Below are 25818 nucleotides of genomic sequence, written 5' to 3'. Positions count from 1 at the left end.
CTGCAAATTAGATATGGCTTGGTGCCTTCAAGGCATCTGTAAATAAACAAAAAAGAAAATGACAAGCAAAATAACTGTTCTTATTGTCCAATAAATATGAACAGCAATATATTTGTCTTAGAAACATAGTGTTGCATGTGACTTCTGGGGTTCTCTCCAATCATCTGTGATTGTTAAAATTTAAAAGACATAAGATAAATATTTGTATTTCAGTAAAGTAAAAACTCTATAGCTGGCCCTATTAGAGAATTTATTAAGGGCCCTGAACAATACAAGCACACAGTAATAAGGATGTTAGGAGGTCTTGCTAATGTCATCTAAACTATTACTTTCATTAGCAATTTGGCCTTAATGTAGAGCTTTTGATTTTCTATTTGATGTAGGATTCTAGTTCCTCATAAACTATAACAGTAGGTTGTCTTAGGTTAACTTCATCACTTGAGAACAATATTTTTTGGGATAGCATCTCCACTCCTTTTGAAAAATATCCCAGAGGGTGTAATAAAACTTATTGTAATTGTTTTTGTTGTTTTTTTTGTTATGTTAAATGCCATTGCAGTAGGTCAGAACAGGATTATTATATGGCCTGGTCAAAAAGAGGCCAATATGTGTGACAAATTTACAGATGTCTATCAAACTCGAACACTTTTTGAGCCAATTTACAAAACTACATGACCAAAGCCCAAACCAGCTATATTCCAGAGACATGAAACACCACCTCTTCATATATTCATAACAACAGGGAAGACAGGAATGTTCTAGAATATACAAAACCTGACATTTCTTAGCAGGTTGTATTCTTTATTCAATTCAATGTAAGCAACAGCCTTGGCATTATTTAATCTCAGTTGACACTTATAATCAAATGACACTTTAACAAAAAATCTGTTGCTTCTTTTAATTACATGAAAATAAGTTATAATACAACATATCCATTTGAAAAAATGTACAAAGTCAGTGCATTGAAGCACAGCAAAAAGAAATACTCAGACATTATTAATCATGGTGAGTCCGTCACACGTTCAAGTTGGGATTAAGAGCTGGCAAAAGGAGTGATCAAACATTTGCACATCACCAGTCCATTCATGACTAAAGCACCATTCTCCTGCTGTGGTAGAGTTGCAGGTTGCAAACAATAACTGGCTGAAAAAACAGGCGACCCATGTCTGCAGAAAGGTGGCAGGAAATATACAGCATGGAACAAAGTAAGGGCAGAATTAAAAGTAGGGAAGTAGCCAGGACTTTTGATCTCAGCCCGACTTGAACAGCAGAATGGCAACTTGGCCAAGGTAGAAGTAAATAAAATGCTTTGTCTCATGTGTCACATAGCTGCCAAAATTCCTCCCAACGATGCAGTGCCATGTTGGGTTGTACTTCTTGTCAAACTCCTGCAGGCAGAAAAAAAAGATTAGCAGTTTTGTAGGGATGGGGGCATGGTCTATAAATAAGCACTGCTACTTAATGAAATTGATCTAACGTACCTTTTTGACATAGGCAGCAATATCCTTCTCAATGTTATACTTTTCCATGGCCTGCATGGCACAATCCACTGCGTCCTGCTGCATCTCATCAGACATGTCAGCATTCTTTATCACAGCCTTCTTCTCAGACATGATGGTTTTCTACAACTGAAAGGGAGAACAAGCCAAACTTAGAAAGTCTCAAAGGTGTCTAGTTCCACTGGTCCACTTGTTTGTGCAAACAGAGTAACTTTAAAGACATATATGTAAAGTAAAAGTCACACGGCTGTTATTCTAATCATTTGCATTTTACAGTTCATTTACATGGTTCCCAGATTAGCTAAAGGGAGTCTGACAGGTTGTCCAAACTTATTGCCCCAACAGAAGTCCTCCCCACAACTAAAGATGAAAACATTGGTGTGTTCCTTGTGTATTAAATTATCGTGCTCCTATTATGGAGTTCAATCCATAACTCAGGGCAAGATTACGACACAGACAGTGGGCGCTGCTTTCAAGTACCAGTTATCAGTATAAAGGGCTGGCATGACGTTATCCTGCAACAATACAGAAATGTACTTACACAGTGCAGCATAAAGAAACGTCACTGAGAGCTATGAGTCTAAATATGAAACTATTTCTGCAGACACTCAAAAAACAACCCTTGTCCCAGTGACTCAATTTAACCTGTGTGAAAACAACAATGAAACAGTATGTCAGGAGGCATTCATCCAGATCCACGGGTCAAAGAAGCATAGGGAAGAATAGCAAAAAAACAAAAAAGCCTCCTAATAATTCAGAGGTTGTAATTGCATCCTGTTCAAGCACGCAAACAGACTGACGTCTAACCCTTACCGTTTCACTGTGGAGAGAAAATTCAGAAGCGTGTGTTAGGGTCTGCTCTTCAGCTTTTCGTTCATTTAAGAAAGGACAGCGTGCATCTTTGCCCCGCCCTGTTCACCACATCTGCTGGCTGATTGGCTGAAGAGAAGCCTCCACCCTCGTGACGGCAATTTTCACTTGCGGTTAGTTGCCTGCATCTTATTTCAACCCAGAATGCACCGTTTTCACTTCTCTCCCCCTACAGGGGAAGTGATCGATCCAGGTGATGTGGATAATCGATTGAATCGATGGCTTTGAGCAGCAAGCGCTGAATTCAACTCACAGTTCCAGTTTGTCGCATATCGTCAAAAGTACTTATTCAATTTAATGTTAATTGTTATAAAAAAGAGCTCAGTTTTTTTTTGGAAATCCATTATTGATTTTAATAATCATTTAGATGTCAGAGTATTTCTTCATTGTTTATTATTGTCCCTTTTTGTTCTAATGAACATATCCAAGTTTTTTTTTTTTTTTTTAATTGCTAGTTCTAATTATTTTTATTGTTGAATCTTTCACTTGTATATGCTGCAGCTGCAAATCAAATTTCCCCTAGGGCTGTTCCATTCCGTTCTTAATACCAAAGGGCATTTGCAATTGGATCATTGGCTCTATAGAATTCTTTTTCTAATGACTTATCAATTTCCATACAATTACGTGTGTAAAGGGTGATTTGAAAGCAAAACAAATAAAATTAATGGGCATACATTTGATGTGTTTAGTTTTCCTCTGAAATATGAAATTGTGCTTTATATCATTGGTTTCCCTTTTAGAGAACAAACCTTTTCTATTGTTGTATTGAATTCCCCCTGTCAAATTAATCTTTTGCTTGTGTGAAATCACTTTAAAAAAAAATCCTCTGACAGGGAAGTTTTTCTCATTTGAGGTTTATAACATGAACTTAAGTCTGGCACACATGAATCAGTAATAACTAGGTGTCTGGGATTAAAGCACACTAAATTAAAAAATGTAACCAAAATTTTAACAAATAAGAGTGTTTAAGTTTTTTGAGGGTCTGAAAGAAAAGTCTGAGAGGTTGTTAATGAATATGCCCATTTTTTTTTTAAATTTTTTTTTTAATTTTTATTTTTTATTTTAAACCTTATTGCTGGGTAGAAAAAATAAGGAAAATAAGCATCCATTTTTGTTATTGAAACTTTTATTAAAAGAGAGTAAAGCTTTTAGATGACAGAGGATACACTTACTAAAGAAACCAGAAATTATCCTCAAAAAAGAAAAAAAAAGAGAGAAACGAAAACTAAATTAAGAACAAACAATACAAACCACATTTTAGCCAAATTCCTTTGTTGCCTCCTGGTCCTCCTAGTTCCCTCCCTCCTCCATTGTTAAAGATTTCCACTATTTACCGCTCTCCTTAAGTGTGTGGATCCATCCAGCACCTTCCAGCCCTCCTTCTGGTTTTGAGCCGAACTTGGCAGTAATATGTTAAACTAAACAAAATCCTGAAATAAAAGCCTGTTGCTGAGACGTCAGTCTATGGTCTGATAAAGCGTAAAAAATTTACTGAAAAATGACTTGGATGTCTTGAAAGCCAAATTGGTTCATATTTTTTTACTGATATTTCCAGTTTGATGGGGTTATGTCAGAGCCAGAAGTTTCAGGATCCTCTCCCAGTATAATCTTCCCGTGCTACTGCTCCATGAATCCAAACTGATGCCTAAAACTAATCCTGATCTGATGCTGAATCCTGATCCAGCTCCGGAATGGGGAGGCTCTGAACCCAGTCCAAACCTTCAGAATACTAGCAAAACCAAAGAGAAGGAGGAAAGTTAGAATCACACCTTCAGAAAATATGTAAAGAAAATATCAACCAATGCATCTAAGACAGACTTTACTTGAGAAAAAACAGACACTATCTTACAATCAGTTCCATAAAAAAATGTTTACTCATGGTACTAAAAGATGAGCAAAAGAAAAAAATATATAACTTTGGCTCTCTAAATACAAACGGATTACAACTGAAAATACCAAACACCAGCGTTCAATGGTCAATTAAATGAAAAAGAAAAAAACTTGAAAGCCTCATTAAGCAGCTTTCACAGTTAACAGGGCACAGCAATCATACCATAGGGGCCATATCTGACTCCTCCTTCTCCTCCTCCTGTTTATCCTAATATGAACTGTCTCCTCTGTTCCAATCCTAAGTCTGTTCCTTTGAACTCTACAGAGAGACACACAAGAAGGTCAAAGGACAGTGGTATGTTTAAAGAGGTGATGTTTTTTTTTTTCTTTTAAGAAAAAAAAAATATATGAAAGGTGTTGGGAAGCCAGAAACACGGTTAGCAGAAGAAAATTATAAAAAAAAGGGAAGAACAATAAAGAGTAAGTGAGCTATGCACACACACATAACGCATCTGTTCTTCAGAGCAGAAAAACTACATCAAAGCAAAGGCAACAGGGAACCCGAAAGAATCTGAAGTAGAGAGGAGGTAATGTGAGATGTTCTTTAAAGAGTACACAGGATTTGTTGTGTGATGGGAAGATTTTCTCTCCGGCTCTGAGGCACACTTTGCTTTGGTTCGGCTGAATCTAGGTGCGAGAGCGGGAACGAGAACGGGAGCGGCGGGGAGAGTAACGTGGGGATCCTCTGCCGCGACGAGGAGAGTTGCTTCGGCTCCGACTGCGGCTACGGGAGCGGGAGCGACCATAGCTGAGGCTACGAGGGCCGTCCACCTTCACACGGATGTAAGCTGTCTCTCCCTAAAAACACAATCACACACACACATAAGTAGATATCTTTTACCATGTAAGCTACAATCAAGCTGGACAGGAGCAGGACATTAAGTCTATGCAGTGTCTCCTTTAATGGACTGCCTCTGCCTCTTGTGAAGGTGTGATAAACACAGCAACTGCTTCTGGTGTTATATTATGTTCACAATTAACTGTAATCTTAGGTGTGGTTGCCAATTTAAATCTGTTAATGTACAGAAAAGCCAGGACTAATAATACTGCTCTAGCCAGATTGTAAGCATTGTAGTAAGAGCAATTCCAAAACAAGAAGTCCTGTGAAGAAAGCCAGAAGTCAAATGTGTTTTTGAGTTCTTATTTGATGCAACAATTGTAACAAATGTAACCAGCACCAAATCCTACACTGGAGCCAGAACACATTAGTACGTGAGAAATATTCTAATACTGGCAACAATTAAAACCATTCGTTGCTTGACCATCATCAAATATTTAACATTGTAAGTAATATACATGCAAAACCCCATTCAAATATCAGTTTAAGTTATCTCTTACCCTTCGTTTCAGCTCAGCTCTCACCCTTGCTCCCATTTTCTCTTCCTTTGTAAAAACTTTTCAGTCCCAATAAATAGTCTCTTATTTCTCTGTAACATTATGCAGTTTTTTTCAACGTACCTCATGGGAGCGAAACTTGGTGTTATCCAATTTACGGAGAGCATAGCTCATGTCTTCTTTGCGATCAAACTCCACCACTCCAGTGCCATCACGGTACACGTCCGCATAACATACATCACCTGCCTCTCGCATGTGATCCTTCAGGTCCTGCCAGCTTCCACTAGGAGGGAGTCCTGTTGGGAAAAGGTTGGTGTTGGTCTTGCACGTCATCAATACAAGTGAGTTAAGATATAGGCTGATACTGGCTCCACTTACCTGACACGAGAAGCCTGTACTCAGAGCGCCGGGAGGGAGGGCCGTACCTTCCTCTTGGTGGTCCCATCGCTCCTCCACCACCACCACCTCCTCCTCCACCTCTTCCACTTCTGGGGAACTCAACACGCAGGCGATAACCGTCGTAATCATATCCATCACGTCCGTAAACGGCATCCTCGGAATCCCTGCAAAAATGATGGTTACCTTTCACGAAATTTTAGTTGATGGTCACTGGTTTATATCTGCAACATGTTATCCTAGGACTAACGGGATAATGACCAGGAAATTTAGGAAGTACTTGATTTCTGCTGAATGAACTGAAAGTACTTTTGTCTAGAGGGAAACCAGTGAAGTTCAAAAACCAACTGTCAGAGTTACTCATTTGTGCAATAAACAAAGTTATCCCTAAAAACCCTAGTTTTTATTGATTATATTAAAACCCTTGTTTCTTCATTTTATTAAAAAAAAAATATCCGTCATTTAATGCACACTCAAATCCTAAATATTTATATTTTTTATGAAATCTTGATTAATACAAAAAAAAGTTGATGAAGAATGAACTAAGCAATGATTTAACAGATCTAGTTAAATCGTACGTTAATCCATTTAGATTCAGTTATTATCCATCAAGTGATGGACTGAAGAATATCTGAGTGATCGCGTGCGGCTTACCATACCCGGACCCGGGTTAACAGGTTTTCCGGATAAGAGCCACATCAAAAGTTTAATTACAGCCTTGGGTTCAGTGTAACATACAACAAAGGTTAGAAGTCTTCAACGCCCTTGGTGAAGTTACATCAAATACTGGAAATAAATCTTATCACTACTCAACGCTTTAGTAAAGCACAACAAACTCCTGCCGCCAAAATATCTATGCCGTGTATTATACCCACGCCACTTTAGTCATACATGCTAGCTTATTGTGCAGTTAGGATTAATTACTGCAAAATGGTCGAGAGGCTCGGTGAATTCACACATTACAGTTAAAGAATTAATGTCGCAAAGACATATCGCGATGTAACAAAGAACTCTGAAGGTATCGTGGGGGAAGGGGTGCACTGCGGGTCACCTCGGGTCCTCGAACTGCACGAAGGCAAACGGCGGTCCCGCTCTTCCGTTTTTCAGATCGATATCACGGATGGCTCCATACTTGTAGAACAGGTCTTCTAAGTCTTTTTGGCGAATGTCAGGAGGAAGATTTCCAACGTATATCCGACAGTCGTTGCTCCCCGATGCACCACGGACACCTCTTCCACCAGACATGTTGGCACAAAACTAGAAAACTGTTCAGGAAGTGAGCAAGGCTCAAGTATCCTCGGCGCTAACAAAACTTTAGTGAATCTTAAACGGTTCACGAATTATGTAAAGCTGAAGATCGATAAAGCGTCGAATACTTAGCTACAGCTGTAATACCAGGAACGGTGTTCAAACTTTCACATTAACAACAGCTAGCTAAAAGTTGCAGGTGGGCTGCCTCAGCAAACAATGCGCTCCGCTCCACGGAAGTGACGGAAGGCAACTATTTTTAAAGAGGCACACAGCGCCCCCTATTGTATCGGAGTATGAATCACATCCTCCACTCTGGGTCGATTCCCCACCGATGCCCCAGTGTTTGATCTCACTCCTAGTTCCACAGAGCTTTTTTTAGTATTAAAGAGCCAAAATATCCTTCATCAGTGATTTTAAGGTAATGCCGACACCTTGAAATTTAAATAGGCTGACACTCCAGACTGCAGCATATGCACTAATGATGTTAATTCAGAGAAAAAAAAAACCCGTTTGCCATTTTATTCTGGTTCTGCCATGTATTTGAAGGTTGTCAAGATGCCTTGTATTGTAGAAACAAACGCAAATATTCTGGTGCTGTCTGTCTTAGCCAGGACATATTTAAGCTATTTGAACTTCATTACTTATTTCCTGGTTTTGTTTTTTGATCCATACACATGCTCTCTGTTGAACAAAAATAGAGGTAATATTTCAACCTCTAAAAACCACAATGGAACTGATCTGAAGAGCCACAATGCCACAAAGGAGACCCGTGTATTTGAATTTAGGAGCAGAAATAAACAAGGCATAGCTTGTATACTGTTTACTTGCTTCCAAAGTAAAGTGAGTGAAAAAGTGTATATATATATATATATATATATATATATATATATATATATATATATATATATATATATATATATATATATATATATATATATATATATATATATTTATCACTGTATAACAGCAAAACACAAGTTAAAACAAAGCTCTTTATTTCTTAATAACTTAGAAAATACATACACCCACAGTAGTCATTTGTAAAATCCAACAAATAAATTATTACACAAAAGAAAAAATCCTACATGACTGAAAACCCTAAACCTGAATGTTGCAGAACAGTCTTTCTTCATTCTTAAAGTGAAGGCCACTGACATAACAGTTGGTTTGTAATCCCTTTTTGGCTCAAAGTAAAAATATCTTTCCTCCAAATACCCCTCAGTCCTTCTTTGCAAGCTTTTCTTTGCGTTTTTTTCTTGCCTCGGACACGATCTTAAGCAGTGACAACAGGATAGGCACGCACATGGGCAGGAAGAGCGGGATGTAGATGGCAAACTTCTGATCATCGGGAAAGTAGAGGAGGTGGAGAAGCGAGGGGTCGAAGAAGGCTCTTTCTGACGCCAAGATGGCCTCTTTACTGTACTGCAGGGCAAAGCCCAAGTTTCCGGCCTCCAACTCAGCTACAGCAAGCTGCAGGGAGCTGACAGCACTGGACACCTGGGTGAGGTCAATAACAAGCGCAGGTTAGAGGCTGCAGCTGTTGTAAATAAAGAGATGCTCATAAAAGTCTTTTTAAACAGTCTATGTTGGCAATGATTGGTGCATTGATCATTGCTTTTCTTTAATGAATATCGCGCTATGTTTCATGTCTGATGCTGTTATGAATAATAAAATGGCTGTTCTGTTTAGAAGTTAAAAGATACTGATAAGTTAAATTTGTTGGGTCCCCACAAGATGACAATCTGCATCTCATCACCTATTGAGTAGTGGGGGTCAGACCAGAGATTGAAAATAATATCAGATTATTTTTAATTTGATATTATATACACTACATAACAAATTAAAAGATGTGCATTTTCCCATGTTTTTAAATGAGACATCTTGAGTCTGTAACTTTACGAACCGTTTATGCATCATATGTGCACAAACCTCATCCACTTGCTTTTTGACCTCACCTGTTCTGCGATGTTGTCATTTATAACAATGTTGCCAATCTGATCCAGCAGTTGTGCCAGTGAGGTGATGGTGGTGGTTGCGGTTGCAACATTTTCAACAGTGCGACTCCACATTAGACGGTCTAGCTCCCAGTCAGCAAGCCCTACACTGCTGCATGGTGCCATAAGGAAGCCAGGAGGGGGAGTGGAAGACTGCACACCCAACAGTAGACTGAAATGTGGATATAAAAATATATATAATAGAAAAAAAAATAGATATAAAAACTAATGTCTGCAGTTTGAGAGGAATTCCTTTTCATACTTTGTAGGTGTCAACTCACCGAAGTTGTGCAAGGAAGACTCCCATGACTTTGGTCATGTCGATGTTGATGTTAACAGGGAACACTGCCTCTGGTCCATGGAAATCATTGACATTGTAGACCTTGAAAAATATGTAAAAGGCATTTTTAGTGTAATCAGAACCAAAACAAGCAAAACATGAAATATTCAGTCAGTTCATTTGCATTGCTGCAACCCAGTGTTAGCGTTACATCATCATACCATAATTCCACCCCACCGTGGAGAATGAAATGCATTTGAGATCACTTCTTGTTTGTGGGAGTCATGAATGTGAAGAGGGGAGTGGTTAGCATCCGGCACGTACAGAAGAAAATTCAAGACTGGGTTGGAGGATGCAGCATTTGAGCCTGATGATAAAGAAAGAGCAATACATATGCAGATAAATATACTTTGGAATGTACACAACTAAAAACCCCAAACTATTCTCCTACTGTAGTAAGACATTTAAGGAAAAAAAAACTCGGATGCATGTCTCTTTTACCAAGTCTGGCTTCTACTGGGTTGATAACATGTGCAAGGCTGTCAGAGTTGAGTGTGTATCTGCCGTAGGTGCTGTCATAGCGTGGGTTGACACCCAGCATGGTGTAGTACAGCGTCTGTCAAGAAGACATTTTAATTTACACACATCATCTGAGAACCTTGTTGTTGCAATATTGGTGTTTTGCAGACACAGTACCTGAGAGTCAATGCTGAAATTGGCCAAAGGGGCCAGTTTTGTTAGCAAAGGTTGGATGTAAGTCTCCACTGCACCCTCTATGTCCCAGTGCAGCCTGTGTGACTGTGGATCTGGGTTCAGCAGGCTGAAGGTTATCTCATAGCCTAAAGAAAAGAGAAGATGAAGCAAATGTGAGTACCTTATTTACTTAGCAAACAGAAGTTGATGAATTTTGTGGCTGTGCTCCAAAACTGACCTGGACTGGATTTAAAGGCTCTCATGCTGTCAGCGATGCTGTCTTTGTTGCCAGGGCTGAGGCGCACTCGGTCGCTGAGGGCAGCGGTGATGTCAGTGTGGCTAAAGGACATCACCTGCAGCACCTGCTTGAGCCGTGGCTCCAGATGAGCTAACAATTGCTCCAGTGTCCTGCCCACTCTCATCTGGGCTCCTATACGCAACAAGGCTGTGCGTCTCTGACCGACATACACATCCACATCCTGAGAGACGACAAGGTACAGGAGGGTAATGGATCTCCACTTTCTACCTTTTCTACCTACCTCCAACCTAACTCAAGCGACACAAATGACACAAAATTAAGTTTCCTTGTGTATGAAGTACATCCGTTGTAGGGCTGTCTTTAGACACTCTGTGTTAGTGGCATTAGTCAAGATATGTCATCTTTTCAATGATAATGCTACTTGACTCAATCAGGATCAATACAATGGCTGAAAAGAGTTATTCTCTTGTCACACAGGCATGGATTTAAAAACTGACTTGTACTAAATATTTGAATAAAAAATTATGAAAAAAAAACAAGACAAGAAAACAAACAATCAGAGCTTTTACCTTGGGCAGCAGCAAAGACATTTCTGGGATCACATACACAACCAGAGAACCACACGGACTCTCACTGAGCGTGTGCAGAGATAGATCCGCTTCTGAAGGAAAAAAAACAAAAGAGAAGACAGAAGTTACAACCAGCAGCTTTACTTACAGAAAATGCTAAATCTTACAGGACACCACATTTCACCTGCAGCAGTTGGCTGGTTCAGAGCGTCCTCCTCCATGATTGTAGCTGTGCGGTACTTTGTCTCATACTTATACCTTAAAGATGTGTTCTCTGAAAAAATAAAACAATTTGAGACAAATTGCTCTTTCACCATGAATTGACAGTCTGGTGGTGTTAAAACATTACCATCAACAATGTGTTCATCATCCTGTGTCAGTGTAAGTGGGACCTTCTTCTGTTGCTCTGGTGTCACAGTTCCACGTGCAAACACAACCTCTACATCAGCGCTCAACTGCAGCTACAATACACAAGAGGTAAGTTTATATGAGATATGAAACGTGAAAGACACATTTTACAGTAAGAGGGAAACATATAACGGAAAGCAGGTTGCAGTACGTACCTGCAGGATATCCAACTCTTTTATCTGACTGACTGGCAGCCAGGCACGGTATGTTTCTGTTGTTTTCCACCACAGAGGGACCCCCACAATGATAACCACTGCCGCTATGGATAGAGCAGCAAGCTGGCCACGTTTGCGCTCTGAAAGACAGACAGAAACAGTACGACTTAGAAACCTTGAGACAATCTGTATGTGTACAATATACTACTACACACTTTGCCTGTTTTTTTTCCCTTTAAGGCCACAGTGGGAAAGTAAGAAAGCATGAGTATAAAAAATTTCAAGTGTTTTTTTGCACCAATCTTGGTTATTTTTCCATTTATGATCCATCGATGAGTCATCAGAAGTCACAGTGTTTGTATTATTAACACGATATAGAGTAGCATAAACCATGACAGAGGACATTTTCAGCATGATTGATCCTAAAATGCATCATTTGATACTTCACCAGACAAAGGGCACACATGACTTAAGCATGGTGAACTGTGGGGAGAGGCAGGAGTGACGAGTGGTGTAGTGAACAAGGTAGGTGCACCTACCTTGTTCACTACACCAAGGGGGTCACTGCACCAGGGGGTCCCTCCAGTTCCCATGGGAACTGGAGGGACCCAACATGTCACCCCTAGATACCTCATATCGGTTTTACTAATTTATCACTGACATATCATGTGTGTTTTTCCCCAATAACCTAAAATGTGTTAAATGTATTGTTGCAACTAAATGTAATTGCAGTTCACTGAAGTACCATTTATTCAAGCAAGAGGGTAGATGACAGAACGTTTTCCCATCACTCTTCAGGAGAACTCAATAAAAAACAGAAGGCAAGGTAAGCGTTATATTTGGTGAAATAACAACGCGGATTGTGGAGTTCGCTGCTAATAAGAGGTGCTTCAGTGCTTTAAAGCCGTAGTTCATTTGACAACCAAAACATTCTGAAAGAAAGATGTAAGGTGGAAAAAAGATGATGCATAATCAGTAGGTTTATGTTGCAGCTACAGCAGAAGCTAACGATGGCTAGCTATTAGCCTCAGAGGTTTTTTAGCGAAGGAGAAAAAAAATCCCAACAGCCGTGTGCAAGAGGTACTCCCTCTGGAGTTCATGTCATTTTGCCTTGATGTTATACCTTTTGAAATTCCTGACATCACTCAGAAATATTATTCGGAAGAACTCAGTTATGAGGCTACTTACCTACTTCCGTGGTAGCCATGGCTGTCAATGAAAGGACCGGGGTACGTTTGATGTTTCTACACGCGCTGTCATTGGTCACGTGACCACCGTCGTGAGAATCTGTGAAGCCAAAATAAACAGGAGACTGATAATCCAGACATATCTTTCACTTTATGAGGTTACCCCCAACCGCCCGTCTATCGGTCCAAAACCGACAAATCACGGAATCTGGTTCAGTCTATTGGTTCAAGACGCGTTCAGAGATAGCAACCACCGGACCACCCCTTCAAATATATTCAACGCACTAAAAATCTACAATATTTTCAATGGAAGTTGTTTTTTGCGCGACCAGCGCCCGAAGGGGTGAGGCGGTGAAATTAAACATTAAAATTCCCACAAAATCAAATATTCACCTTTTTACTCCAGCGTAACTAGACATCATTTAATGATAGACCTTCAATAACTGTGTCTTAGACACAGTGAAAGTATTTTTCAGGTATAATTTGGAATATCTCATTTGGAATATGAGAACTACACTCTCATATTGTCGTATAACATCAAATGTTATAATCCAGAGAGGTTTTATAATAATAATAATAATAATAATAATAATAATAATAATAATAATGTGTGTTAAATCTAAAATATTGTATTCCAGCATTTTAACAATTTTTTTTATGGTGGCCAAAATGATTTGAACCTTTGGGCATATTAAAGAGGTTCAAATTCTTTTTGTTGAATTAGTTTTGAAAATGATATGTGCCATTTTACCTAATGAAAAGGAACATTAAAAATATCGGACTGACCCCCTGAAGTCAAGACCTTAACCACAAGCAAATTTGGACGAGTTGGAAATAAGCTGGACAGATCTACTGTACATCTACTGTGCATCCAAAGAAAAGCCTTAAGCTTGAGCTGCAGAAGGCATCCTATAACATCAGTGTTTTATCTACTGTAGCTTATGTGCAGCAACTGGGAGTTCATGACACTGCCTAAGAGAACCTCAGTGCTTGCCTGCACTGCTCTTTTGCTTCGAGCATATAAGCTGATCTAACAATCATGCTGGTGAAGTCTGAAATGAACCTTTAAGCCAGTGCTGCAAGTTTTGGCTTGCATGATTCAAAGGCTTTAAAACGCATTGTGGTATCACTGAAGGACACACTGAGTATTCTTGGTATTATATTCATGTTGATTAAAGACAATGCCTTGGAAATTAATGTTAAATAAACAATTGGAATTAAAATTATACTAAATTCTTTTCACCTACACACACTCGTGTTGTTTTATCAGGCTATTACAGGAATGTGGTAACTCAGTCCAAAATCATTTGAGACAGCCTCATGTAAGGTGCACTGAGGTAACTAATTAAGTGTGGACAAGGCTCTCTGTGCAGCATTTTATAATGTAATGAGAAAAAGACTACTGAATTTCTGTTTCATGACAAAACTGAAAAGACACAGTAATACTACCTAGAATGTATGCAACGAGACTAGCTGCAAAAATATCACACAACAGTTTTTGAATGTTTTATTTTAGTTTATTGGTCTCCACTATTTGACACACCAAGTGCTTCAAGAACAATATTAACATCACAAACATCACAGTAATCCAACACAGCAGTGACAGTTTCCCCCACCACTGACCCCACACTGGTCCACGTTAACAGAAACCATCTCCCCTCCCTGTGGGGTGAGCTCAGGGGGAACCAGAAGGGGGAAAACACAGAAGCAGGATATCAACACCTTCACACAACTGAATACAATGAGTACTGTGTGTAATTTAAAGCTAATGTTATACTGAGATTAGACACAAGATGTTTCTCTGATTAGTGGTGATTAAAAGCGTGAACAGAAAAGGTTAGAATGAGTCCTGGTGTGTTTTGATGCCTACTACAGAGAGTCTGCTGACCTCTGCTCGAGCTACAGCTGTCTGAAAGTACAACTCCACATGTTTGGTCGGTCGCTCAAATGATCAACTCAATCTGAAAAGTCTTGCCCCTGAACACATACACTGATGCCACTAGTATTCGTTGGTCCCATGGTCAGGGATGATGTTAGTGTAGCATTTTGAAGACGAGGCAACACTGCGTTCAGACAGAAGCGAAACACTGACACACACCCCTCCCTGCTGGAGAGGGGCTCCAGGTCTATCACGTGGGGGAGTAAGCACCCTGTGTAGAGACAGGTGCAGTGATGAAGAGGCATAAATTAAATACTGGCTGATTATCTTAATCCACTGTTAAAATTTTGCAGCTTCTAACTTCCTGTCTCTGAGCAGAACAACTGTCAGAGAAGGAAAGTTGACAGGATATAAAATCCACTTCAGTCATGAATTGTTTAAAATCTGTTTTGATTTGTCTGATTAAGATGAAAGAAAAACAACCTTGTTCCCTTTAGTCTTGAAGTTTCACATTCTGTTTTTAAATACATATACCTAATAAAGTAATTTTGATAACTCTGACAATTTAAAGTACAGCAGACAGCGCAGGCCAGTGATTGATGGAGGATTAAGAGGGAAATAGCAGAGCAGATATAAGACTACGACTAGGCCACAGCTCTGTGTGGTCCTTAGATGTTTAGTAGGCATGGTTAGCCACGTAGAGGGACTGCCCTGCTGCACCACCACTTCCTGAGGACTCGTACTTGCCGAGGGCAGCCAAACCGTTTGCCTAAAAGAAATAGAACAGATGAAGTTAAAGCACAATACGACCTGATTTCACACCTTGGGGTGTGTTTTATTTCAATTTGTGGTTTTCTCTGACCTCAGCACGCTTGATGAATTCTTCAGTGGCAGCCTTTTCGTTGCTCAGTTCTCCTTTCCATGCGTTCAAGGCGGAGGCCTGCAGGGCGCGGCCGTAGGAGAAGGTCAGGGCCCATGGCTTGTCAAGTGGGCAGTTGTTGATGGCATTAAGATTAATGCTGGCCTCCTCTTCAGACTGGCCACCTGACAAGAAGGTCACTCCTAGAGAAAACCAAAAAATATGAGTATTACCAATCTGCCCAAGCCAACAATATCGAAATCAAGTCAGCATTTACATCCACCTTTCGAGTAAAAATCAAATTAAACTAATTTGTCTCTGGGAGTTATTAAAATCTGACTGTTTAAATGTTTGCTTGTGTCTCTTACCTGTGACGGCAGGAGGCACAGTGCGGCGCAGGGCAGTGACAGTGGCCATGGCAATTTCCTCGCCGCTGTACTTGGTGGGGCAGGAGTGTCCAGCTGTGACCATGTTGGGTTTCAGCAGAGTCCCCTCCAGGTACACATGGTGGTCTGACAGAGCCTTGTACACAGCTGCTAAGACCTAGCAGCAGGAGAGAGGTATACATTACAGGACTGTGAAAGCAAGGTAAAACTTAACTTTACAGGAAATAAAGTGCTCTTTTGTCTGTTAATATTCTTTCTTCTTTAAACGTACCTTCTCAGTGACATATTGGCAACGCTTCAGGTCATGTTCTCCATCAGGAAGGATCTCAGGCTCCACAATAGGAACAATACCATTCTAGAGGACACAACAAAAGATACATTTAAAGGCAAATTTGAGTTTTGTAGAGTAAGGATGCTGTTCTTACGCACCAAAGTGTCCTCAGATCCTCGTTAAGCTTGCACTCACCTGCTGGCAGATGCTAGCATAACGTGCCAAGACATTGGCATTCTCCTTGATGGCCAGCTCAGATGGTGTCGTTTCGCTAATCTTCAGCACGCTCCGCCACTTGGCAAAGTCTGCGCCATCCTTCTTGTACTGTGCACAGCGCTCAGACAGCCCGTCCAGACCCTGGGTGGTGGTCTCGCCATTTGTTCCAGCAAGGGGCACGACACCTTTGTCAACCTGCAGGGAAAGGAACAGAATATTAGGTGTGTGTGTGATAACACACTTAATCGTCATCTTAATAATCCAATGCTAATTTGCTTGTGCTAAGTAATGTCCTAATTTCACACCTTAACTGCTCCAGTCAACTCTTCTGAACATACATCCTGAAAGTTCTTTCACCCAGTTTGTCCTGTAAACCCTGATCCACTGTTATGAGTGGAACTGTGTGACTAAACATGCTGGTAGTGAGTCTGTGTTCCCATATACAGTGCAGGCCATGTAGGGCTTAACCTCCCAGACTCCTGCCCAGGTGTGCTAAGAGACTAAACTGAGGACAGACTATGAACAAAAACAGCCAACAGCTGTAATCAGGAAGTGGTTGATCTATGTGGGTGAGAAATGAACCATTTCCTGATGTCTCCTCTGGATATTTCAAAATAAATAAAGATTCAGCACAGTGCACCTTGATGCCAACAACAATGCCACGGTCTTTGATAAGCTTTGCGAAGGAGGTGCCGTCGTCTGTGTTCTGGTAAAGGGTTTCATGGAAGAAGATGACTCCTCCAATACAATTGTCAATGCGCTGGTCGGCTGTGAAGAGCAGCTGGCGGTAGCGACGCCTGTTCTCCTCTGTGTTCTCAACCCCAATGGGGTTCAGACGCTTTGCCATGCTGCCTGTGAGTAAAATACACACAAAGAAAACACATGCATGACGTAATGAATGAAAAGCACCAGACACAAATACTTTTTTTAAAGAAAGAAAGGTCTTTCAAAAGAGGTGCAACTCTGTGCTGCTAAATGACAGTCTGATGTAAAGAAAAAAAAAATCTGTTTCCTGAAAACATCAAACTGGCTCTACCCGTTTGGGCCAACTTTCCTCTAAATTCCCAGTCCTTGCTATTCATGGCTCTTTGTGTTTTCATGTCTGTTTCTGTATTTTCAGCTGGACAGTGACAATTATTTAATCATAAAAATCAGTGTGTATCTTGATTTGTGTTTGCCACTCAAAATTAAAACTGGATTTATACTACTAAAAACAACTTAATTCCTTTAAACTTGAAAGAACTGCTTTTTTTCAACACTGCCAATAACTCACTTTAAACATTTGCAAAAAGGAAAAAAAAGAAAAATGTTGTCAGTCAAATTTGTGCTTATTCACTTAAAGTACAGTTCTGTAGAAATTCTACAAGAACGACTTTCAAATTAATTTCAGCACTTATGTCAAAATTCTCAAGCCCCTACATTTTCCTTTGGCACCCCAACGTGAACTTTAAGCCTTCTGAAAAGAATCTGAGATATAAATGATATACGTAAAATTTAATTGAAGTGTGGTTTTTATTCAGTTTGATTTTGATGAACATAAAAATCAAACATGTATGTAACCTGGGATGCAATAGTGCAGAATAAACCAAACTGGTTTGACCAGTGAATCTGGATCCAACATCGATTTAATTGTATATTGTGTGATTAAAGGATTTAAGGTTTCGTTATATGAATAAAAACATCATGATCAAATATTAGACAACCTTATTTTGACGATTTATGTGACAAAACTTTGACAAACTTTGCACACACACACACACACACACACACACACACACACACACACACACACACACACACACACACACACACACACACACACACACACACACACACACACACACACACAGACGTACCAGTGGACTCATCGGCAGCAAGGATGCCCTTTCCTGGAGCAACTATCTTGTCAGCGATGCCTTGCAGTTCCTTCTTCTGTTCAGGAGTCAGGGCAGGATATTGGTGAGTCATGATCGCTGAAAGAAAAAGAGAAGAAAAGAAAACCATGGAGGTCAAATTGTTTCACGGTATGTCAACCTGGAAGAATGCCAGGCTTTGGCCCCCTGTTTTTTGTCCCGCTATTGTCCCTCAACATGGCAGTCTCACAGGGCTTAGTGTGTGTGTGATGAAATGTGATAGAACTAAAGCCTGTGAGCATGAGAGAAAGCAGAGGCCATCGCAGACACGATCCATTCTTTTTCAACAAGATAGGTCATGCTGGGGATGTGGAATAAACATCTAAATAAAGCTTTTGGAGCGGCGGTAATGCCATCTGTGAAAGATGTCTGAAGGTGACTTTTTTAGCTCAAAGGGTCATTTTCTCTGATAGGTAGTGCAGAGGTACTGTCAGGATCAGCCAGTCTGTCAACGACGTGCCAACATGCACACACACGCATCAAACCAGATTATTTTGTTCCCCATTCCCTTCTTCACTCTGCCGTAAATAAGCGGTTACGTAACTGCTCCTCTCCCCTCCCTGTTCTCATCCGTCGGAGCACAGTAGACAGAGTGGGACATTATGTAACACAGCTCCTATATACTCCGCTGCCAGTCCTCATTATGGCTGCAGGACTGGATGCTGCACGCCTTGATTCTCTCTCCTCAGCAACACTTTTACTGTCTCACATAATGTCGTTAAATCACTCTTTGTGCAATGCATGCAAACTGTTTTTTTTTTTTCCATGCTGTGTTCACTGCTTCTGCTCACTGATAGAATATGCACATGGTATGTTTCCATTCTGACACACAACCTTAACACCTCTCTGCTTCCTTCAATGCCAGTGAACAAGCTGTGACTCCTCTACGTGGTCGACTGCACCCAGCTCCAAAGCCACTCCCAGCTAACACAGTCAGTGACTAAAGGTTTATTCAACAGCACAAGGCAATGTGCCACAGTTTGCATCATGTGAACTTTAGTCACTTTTCTAAGGGTGGAAGAGACAGTTTGTATTTATAATACAAATTTAATTCAAATGTTGTATTTAGAATACTGAATGGATCAATGAAACCACTTTTTTGAGTGGGACAGCAATGTTTTAGGCTAATGTTGTTTTCTTTAGCTCAGACTGCACAAAAACTTTTGTTTTAGCGTTTTTCTAACATGCTCACTTCTTGAAATAGTGCCAAAAGTGAAAAACTTCTCTAAGCTCAGATTTCATGCATTCTTGTTTTGTTTTTTTTGCATAACTTTTACTGCAAAAATTTGATGTGGAGCATAAAATCAATGGCTTTGCTTCTATCTGAATGTAAAGGGGTAATTTAACTAACCACTTACTTACAATTAAATTAGAATGAACAGTGACCTTCAGAGGGAGGAGTTTCAGTGTCAGTGCACTGGGTTCTATACAGTTACTTTACAATCTGCATCATGTAACTGTGTCATAAGTGTCAAAACCTCATTAGAGGGTTAAGAACAGCTCAGCATTCAACTCATATGATACTGAATTCCCAAAAGAGGCTGGCATGCTGATATAGGACACAGCCAATATCCTTTGTGTTAATCCTCAGATTACAGCTATGAGATTACAAAGTTGAGCTCTAAAGGACTCTCAATGACAGCCGAGCAGTTATGACACCACAAATGTCAGGTACAACTCATTAGTTATAGTCTAATTGAACATGTAGGTGAAACTTGAAAAAACAATTCAGACCCCCAGGGTACAGTCCGTCTACAGCTAGCGCAGGCCTGCGTGCAGACCACACAGAGGAGAGATTTACACACGGTAAAGGTCAAACCAAGAGCACAGCTCGTCTGCAGGACTGTATGTTTATGTGTGCACAGCCCTGATTCACTGTTAGTCACACAAAAGTCATGCTCGGCAAATACCTGCTATCTTTTGTGGAGCACATACGTGCTTCAACAATACATTCTGAATCTGGCTCCATTGGTGTTCAGTTCTCTGTTGGGGACACATTGCAAAATAATGAATGTGGCAATGGGAAACCTGAAATCGATGCAGTGTGCAGTCAAACATAACGGAAATTACCAAAGATGTGGGTCTTTCAGAAAGCTGAAATGAAACAAGGAGCTGAACATCACAATGAAAGCTGGGAATGTGTCCTATCACACATCCTTTATTTCAGCTGATGGGATTTGTAAGGACCTGGAAGGACAATACCCCACTGTTGGCAAGTGACCTCCCTCTGACATTTGATCAGTCTGGATAGGTTTGAGAATGACGCAGCATTTTACATGCATACTGTAAAAAATATACACATGTTGATATTTAAACAGTGTTCTTTCAAAAACAGGAGCTCTGAATGTCTGACTTTGTCAAAACTGACAGAAACAAATAGGGCTGCAGCAATCGAATATTTTAGTATTCGAGTATTCTACTGAAAATCCCATCGATTAATCGAGTAATCAGATAAAATACATTTTTGTTTAGTTAAAGAGCAGTTATTTTTCAAATGAAATTTTTTCTCTTAAAGAAATAGAATTTTCTGATACAGCATGTCAATAAGAGCACTTGCTTTGGTAGCTCCAAAATCTGTAAACACACTTTGACACATTTTTTGTGCCTTGTACATCTCATCAAATATTGCAGACCCAAATGGCACCCGTTTTGTAGAATGACCCATTAGTCTCCAAACTCCAGAAAAGAAGCTAGATTTGTTGCTAGTTGCTATTTTGTATAAGAGGTAGCTTGGGGGTCTGAAAACTCTCTCAATATGGCCTCAGCTCTATTTGAAATACCACTCTTTGATCTTTTTTTTTTAATTAAACGATTCCTCGAGGCGGAGAAAATTACTCGAGTAATTTTTGTAATCGAGTCCCTCGAATCATTTGAGGGATCGTTTCAGCTCTGGTAACAAATGAGCAAGCTGAAACTGAACTCATGAACCACACTGACTCAGATCCACCGTAGAAGAAGTAGAGCCTTCACCTTCTCAGAATGTTGTATCTGTCACTACAGTCTATTATTGCAGCAACAGTGACCAACAGGTGACTATCAGGTGTCTGCCCTGATGCACAGCCCTGTGGCTTTAACCTGAGTTGGCTCAAACTTGGCCACTTCCTCATTCTTGCTGTAGGAATCAGAGGAGAAATCTAAAAGCAAAGTGGAGCAACTGTTTTCACTACATGTCTCAACAAACTCAGCATCTTTGAAATCAGTGTCTGTTGTTTTAGCATTAGCTTCTCATATGTCCCCAGGAAACCATCTTCATCCACAGGGAATGAGCACAAAAACAACATGGAGCTCCAGTTTGTGTCTCACAGCAGATAATTATCACTTCCTGCAGGCCTTCGCACCACAGATGTGACAAACTAAAACAAAATGTTCAATTCGAAGAGAAGTTCATCTCCTTTAAAAAACATGATGAGGCATTTTTGTTTTCCAAAATAAGCTATTATTAATCACAATTTATTTTTCCAAGCTGGGAGCAGATCGGAGGAGCCTGATGGAAACACCAACCACTTAAAATGTCTGGTCATCCTGGCAACAAAATGGCGGATCATGGTTATTGAGGCTTCATTATTCATTGAGTTTGGTCACAGAGTTTGATTTCCTCACGTCTGAAGAAGACAATGAGATCCAGAATGAAGGGTGAGGTGGAATAAAATGACAGATAGTGCCTTTAAGCTGAGGTTTGAGTCTTAATTCACCATAACGCAACAGTATTGTGTGTTATAACTAGTTATGTGAGTATTATTTTGTCTCATAAGTCTCATTTTTAGCTTGTTATTATGCCTGCTTGTAATATGATAATGTCCGACAGTGGCTGTAACCAAAGATGTGGCTGTATCACCTCTCAAGGCTGTTTGCCAACTGCTATCAAGTAACAAAAGAAGAAGCAAGTATGGGTGAGGGTTGCCACCTAACTAGCTACAGAGCTGTGAGATTGAGAGCTGGAGGAAATCATGAAGACATCTGGAACTGTCAAAGAGATTTTTGGGTAACTTCTTTGACAGGCCAGACAGAAATGAGACTAAATGCAAACTTTGATTGGTAGAACTGCCATATCTAGACCATATCCACAGTTTTATTTACCTAGCAAATCTACATCAACCTAATCTGTCTTTACATTATATATTTATGTTCAAACCTAAAATTAGGGATGCACGATATTATCGGCACAATATCAGTATCGGCAGATAAAAGCTTAAAAACACGTTTATCGGTATCGACAGATATGAAAATTTCTGCAGATAGTCACAGCCGATAAGGTGCTATTCAGTTAGGATTATTATTATTTTCCATCTGAAAAATAAGCTCCTTAAAGAAAATGTAGCACTTCATTTATTTGCACTGCAGAGCTCTGTGTCTGTCACCAGGTTGTTACAGTAGCTCTAAAATAATCAAATGCAACTTGGTTATGTTTAAAAATGCATTGTACATTTAAAGTTTATGTGATCTAAAGAAATTATTTTTCTGTATTTCAATACTGAATGTCTTGAGTTTGAAAAAATAATACATTTCTTATTTATGGTAAAATCAAATGTTTTTTGTCTTGTTTTATGTGTGTTTCTTAAACAAATAAGACTGTCACAATAAGAGTAACATATAAATTCCAGTACAGGATAGACTTAGCTTTCTTTACAGAGAAAAAAACAAACAAACTTGTGATTATCGGTATTGGTATCGGTATCGGCCAAAAGGGGTTTCGATATATATCGGCATATCGGATATCGGCAAAAATCCAATATTGTGCATCCCTACCTAAAATAAATTCTTGTATTCTAATATCTTGTAACAGGTATCACAACTCGTTACTCAAACCTCTGCTTTCACTGGGCTGATGTAATATGTGAAGTTTTCCATATTAAACTCTGGGAGCCTTTTAATATCACCAGACAGATATTGTTGTCTCATGAGCTCCTCATCAGTGCTTACTCTGATACAATTGTTTGAAGATTCATTGTCTATATCAACAAAAATGCTACGTGCTGCAGAAATGTCACTCTGACATGATTTGAAGAGGCAGCTGTGTGATGCTATTATCAGAGTACCACTGAGGGAGACGAGGGCTATCTTGGCGACAGTGTTGCAGGGTTACCTCCTGATGAAGGACGAAATGTTATTTTGAGAACTCTTTAAAAAGATACTAATAAATAGCTTGTACCTTTGTGCAATATGGGAAATTAACCAGTGATGTAATCAAGAGACAGCTGACGGTTACAATAAGTTGTTTAAACCTTCCTTACATCTGCAGCCTGTTGCACGGTGGTCAGCCTCACACAGTTTCTGCACTGCGACATCAAGATGCAACAGCCAACTCCCCACTGTGGCGTCATGCACGACCTCTTCAACCTCTGATCATTGAGTGATCAATCATCAGTCAGTGCAGCCTTACAGCAGCATTACAAGGGACTTAGTGGTTCCTTACACCAGTCATTCATGTTTTCATTATGACAGGATGCTGCACACAGAGATGAACCTACCGTGAATACCTACACCTAGTTGAGATGTGTTACACTTCCTGATAGAAACAACGTGGTCCTAATGAGGAAAAGGAAGTTTTCTGGCTGCAATTGGTTATTTCCTTGTCTGGCTTTCCGCATTACTTCTCTATTACAAGGTGCCTGAAGAGGTGAAATGGCCCCTTTCAAGTCAGCACTGGTCAAACTATGGGAGCTCAAACTGTGCTGCGTTTCTTCAGCAGACAGGCTGCTGCTGCTGGCCTTGGCAATGATACGTGTCTCTGTTTGGTCTCTTTCTCCCCACAGGCCTTGATCCAGAAGAGCTCTGATACATGAGACTATGTATGGCAAACGTCAAGGCTGTGTGCAAAACAGTTCAGAGGGAGGCTGACAACCCTTCATCCTTAGAATCTGTTAACTAGCTGTTTATCTCTAACTTGAGTAAGTATGACATGTTAATAAACTTTTAAGTATGCCTCACAGAGGAGAAAGGACATGGATAATCAAGGTTTGAGGAATGAGGAAAATAAGTTGGGTTTAACATCAACCTACTAATATAAAGTTGCCATTCCCATAAACCAGTCTATACTTGTAAAACACACTGACTGACTGTAAAAATAAAAAAATAAAAGTATGACATGCTAATTTTTTAACAGCCTAATCGACCAATTAATCAATAGAGTGACATGCTAAAAAATGAATTAGCTACCTTTTTGACACAAAATACTCATATAAATCAGCTGGTCTTCTTCACTGATTAACTGCTTATCTTTGAGTTTGGGGACATTATGTTCTATGATACTACTAAAATCATTAGAACTGTTATTATTAATGAAAACATTAATTACAGCTCTGTTTTTCATTATTAACTCCTAGCCAACTTTTTGATCCTTTGGTCCATACAGAGTCAGAACATGATGAAAAAAGGGACCCTCAGTTTTATTTATTTATTTTTTTTAAGCTAAAGCTTTATTCCTCTAAACTCAACTTATCCAGAAAATTTTGATAGAAGAAACTGAAAAGCGAGCACGTGTTGAAGTTGGAGAGGGTGACACTAAATGAAATGTGGGGGATTTTTTTTTTTCCATCATTGAGCATTATGATTCATACATTAATCACGACAGATTTGCAGAAACAATTGGACGTGGAAAAAAACCCCGATAAACCTTAAAAATACCTATCCTATGTCCCCGAAATGATGCAATTTCTTATTATTCAAATCCCATGGTATGTAAAGCTATAAATTATATACGTTTATACGCATTTAGCATCTGTCCTCCCCCTGATCCCGCCCCTCCTCTCATCTCATCAGAGGAGGTGTACGTGCAGCAAGGCACAGATACTCATTGACAGGAAACCACAGATGCCTACGTTACAACTGAACACGATGTTCACAACTTATACCTTTTGGGTCAAAATGTTCACCCATTCAGACAAAACAGACAATCAACAGGCTCTCTCCGTCTACGCTCATCCCTTGAAGGTCATATTCTTCACGCCCTTCCTGTTGCGTATTTCGAGGATAAGCGTTAATATATAACTTTATGGCATATGAGAAACACATTTCGAAATGGTGGGGTGGCTTTAATGTGACTTATTTAAGGTTAATCAAAGGTACACGAGCCACAGGTACAAGTTTTTAAGACAGACATTATCTGATTCATGGATACTAGCGCGGAAGAAGTTAGCTTGCGTAGAGCAGCATCACATCCGCATCATCACTTTTTTATTAGCGTACTACATCTTCAATATATAAGATTCAAATGGTACAAGACGGTTTTTAATTCTATCTCAGATCAAGGCTCGATCTTACCTGCTGGTGGGTATCGGTCTGGACAGAGAACAGGTGAGCTGGGTGCGAAGGATGCGGAGAGTCTCCTGTTTCAATGCTGCAGCGCAACGTGACCCTTTACAAAAGCCTCGAGCCCGGGGGCGGAGCTCGCACCCCTACGTCACATGACGGGACGACGTTGAATGGCTTATGCGCCTGCGCAGAGCAGCATCATTGCCCAGCCCCTGAGCACGATTGCAGCATGATGATAATGCATCTTTGAAGAAAAC

General features: G+C 40.0%; 4 protein-coding genes across 6 annotated transcripts; all 4 read right to left on the bottom strand.

Moving 5' to 3' along the window:
• On the bottom strand, positions 1 to 2469 carry dynll2b (dynein, light chain, LC8-type 2b). Its single transcript, XM_074672920.1, has 3 exons — positions 2313 to 2469; positions 1482 to 1628; positions 1 to 1388 (listed from the first exon to the last, which is right to left on the bottom strand). The coding sequence occupies exons 2-3, from the start codon at positions 1611 to 1613 to the stop codon at positions 1251 to 1253; spliced, it is 270 nt and encodes an 89-aa protein (XP_074529021.1). The 5' UTR covers positions 1614 to 1628; positions 2313 to 2469; the 3' UTR covers positions 1 to 1250.
• A 1060-nt stretch (positions 2470 to 3529) lies between these two features.
• Positions 3530 to 7479, bottom strand: srsf1b (serine and arginine rich splicing factor 1b). Of its 2 annotated transcripts, XR_012598358.1 has the most exons (5): positions 7042 to 7479; positions 5973 to 6157; positions 5718 to 5890; positions 4423 to 5057; positions 3530 to 4098 (listed from the first exon to the last, which is right to left on the bottom strand). XR_012598358.1 is itself a non-coding variant. In XM_074673024.1 (4 exons), exons 1-4 carry the CDS (start codon positions 7233 to 7235, stop codon positions 4887 to 4889), a joined length of 723 nt encoding a protein of 240 aa, XP_074529125.1. In that variant the 5' UTR covers positions 7236 to 7479; the 3' UTR covers positions 4225 to 4886. The 2 variants fall into 2 exon arrangements, 1 of the variants encoding a protein (XP_074529125.1); XM_074673024.1 differs by lacking the exon at positions 3530 to 4098 and having other exon boundaries at positions 4225 to 5057.
• A 756-nt stretch (positions 7480 to 8235) lies between these two features.
• Positions 8236 to 12919, bottom strand: pigs (phosphatidylinositol glycan anchor biosynthesis, class S). Of its 2 annotated transcripts, none has more exons than XM_074672918.1 (12): positions 12788 to 12919; positions 11600 to 11739; positions 11386 to 11497; positions 11221 to 11310; positions 11037 to 11128; positions 10447 to 10687; positions 10212 to 10354; positions 10017 to 10131; positions 9737 to 9882; positions 9517 to 9617; positions 9197 to 9407; positions 8236 to 8738 (listed from the first exon to the last, which is right to left on the bottom strand). In XM_074672918.1, exons 1-12 carry the CDS (start codon positions 12804 to 12806, stop codon positions 8460 to 8462), a joined length of 1689 nt encoding a protein of 562 aa, XP_074529019.1. In that variant the 5' UTR covers positions 12807 to 12919; the 3' UTR covers positions 8236 to 8459. The 2 variants fall into 2 exon arrangements, with proteins under 2 accessions (XP_074529019.1, XP_074529020.1); XM_074672919.1 differs by lacking the exon at positions 12788 to 12919 and adding an exon at positions 12723 to 12778.
• A 1362-nt stretch (positions 12920 to 14281) lies between these two features.
• aldocb (aldolase C, fructose-bisphosphate, b) lies at positions 14282 to 25721 on the bottom strand. The gene is made up of 8 exons (XM_074672084.1): positions 25571 to 25721; positions 18254 to 18370; positions 17038 to 17249; positions 16377 to 16592; positions 16182 to 16265; positions 15893 to 16067; positions 15528 to 15727; positions 14282 to 15434 (listed from the first exon to the last, which is right to left on the bottom strand). The coding sequence occupies exons 2-8, from the start codon at positions 18363 to 18365 to the stop codon at positions 15342 to 15344; spliced, it is 1092 nt and encodes a 363-aa protein (XP_074528185.1). The 5' UTR covers positions 18366 to 18370; positions 25571 to 25721; the 3' UTR covers positions 14282 to 15341.
• Positions 25722 to 25818: the final 97 nt, after the last annotated feature.

This window comes from Halichoeres trimaculatus, unplaced genomic scaffold (genome assembly GCF_033239565.1).
Source record: "Halichoeres trimaculatus isolate MK-OKI-2021-1 unplaced genomic scaffold, fHalTri1.1 fHalTri1_scaffold_6, whole genome shotgun sequence".
NCBI classification, from domain to species: Eukaryota; Metazoa; Chordata; class Actinopteri; order Labriformes; family Labridae; genus Halichoeres; species Halichoeres trimaculatus.
The sequence above is the reverse complement of the archived record's forward strand: the minus strand, read 5'-3'. Positions and strand labels throughout refer to the sequence as shown.

Coding starts and splice junctions, on each gene's coding strand:
- dynll2b (XM_074672920.1), bottom strand. CDS start 1,613: ATGTCTGAGAAGAAGGCTGTGATAAAGAATGCTGACATGTCTGATGAG. Junction 1,389..1,481: donor TTGCTGCCTATGTCAAAAAG/GTACGTTAGATC, acceptor TTCTGCCTGCAG/GAGTTTGACAAGAAGTACAA.
- srsf1b (XM_074673024.1), bottom strand. CDS start 7,235: ATGTCTGGTGGAAGAGGTGTCCGTGGTGCATCGGGGAGCAACGACTGT. Junction 5,891..5,972: donor GTACAGGCTTCTCGTGTCAG/GTAAGTGGAGCC, acceptor TTTTCCCAACAG/GACTCCCTCCTAGTGGAAGC. Junction 5,058..5,717: donor CCAAGTTTCGCTCCCATGAG/GTACGTTGAAAA, acceptor TTGTGTTTTTAG/GGAGAGACAGCTTACATCCG.
- pigs (XM_074672918.1), bottom strand. Junction 11,311..11,385: donor TGATGAACACATTGTTGATG/GTAATGTTTTAA, acceptor TTATTTTTTCAG/AGAACACATCTTTAAGGTAT. Junction 10,688..11,036: donor TGTCTTTGCTGCTGCCCAAG/GTAAAAGCTCTG, acceptor GTCGTCTCTCAG/GATGTGGATGTGTATGTCGG.
- aldocb (XM_074672084.1), bottom strand. CDS start 18,365: ATGACTCACCAATATCCTGCCCTGACTCCTGAACAGAAGAAGGAACTG. Junction 16,266..16,376: donor ATGCTAGCATCTGCCAGCAG/GTGAGTGCAAGC, acceptor TGTGTCCTCTAG/AATGGTATTGTTCCTATTGT. Junction 15,435..15,527: donor AATTCATCAAGCGTGCTGAG/GTCAGAGAAAAC, acceptor TATTTCTTTTAG/GCAAACGGTTTGGCTGCCCT.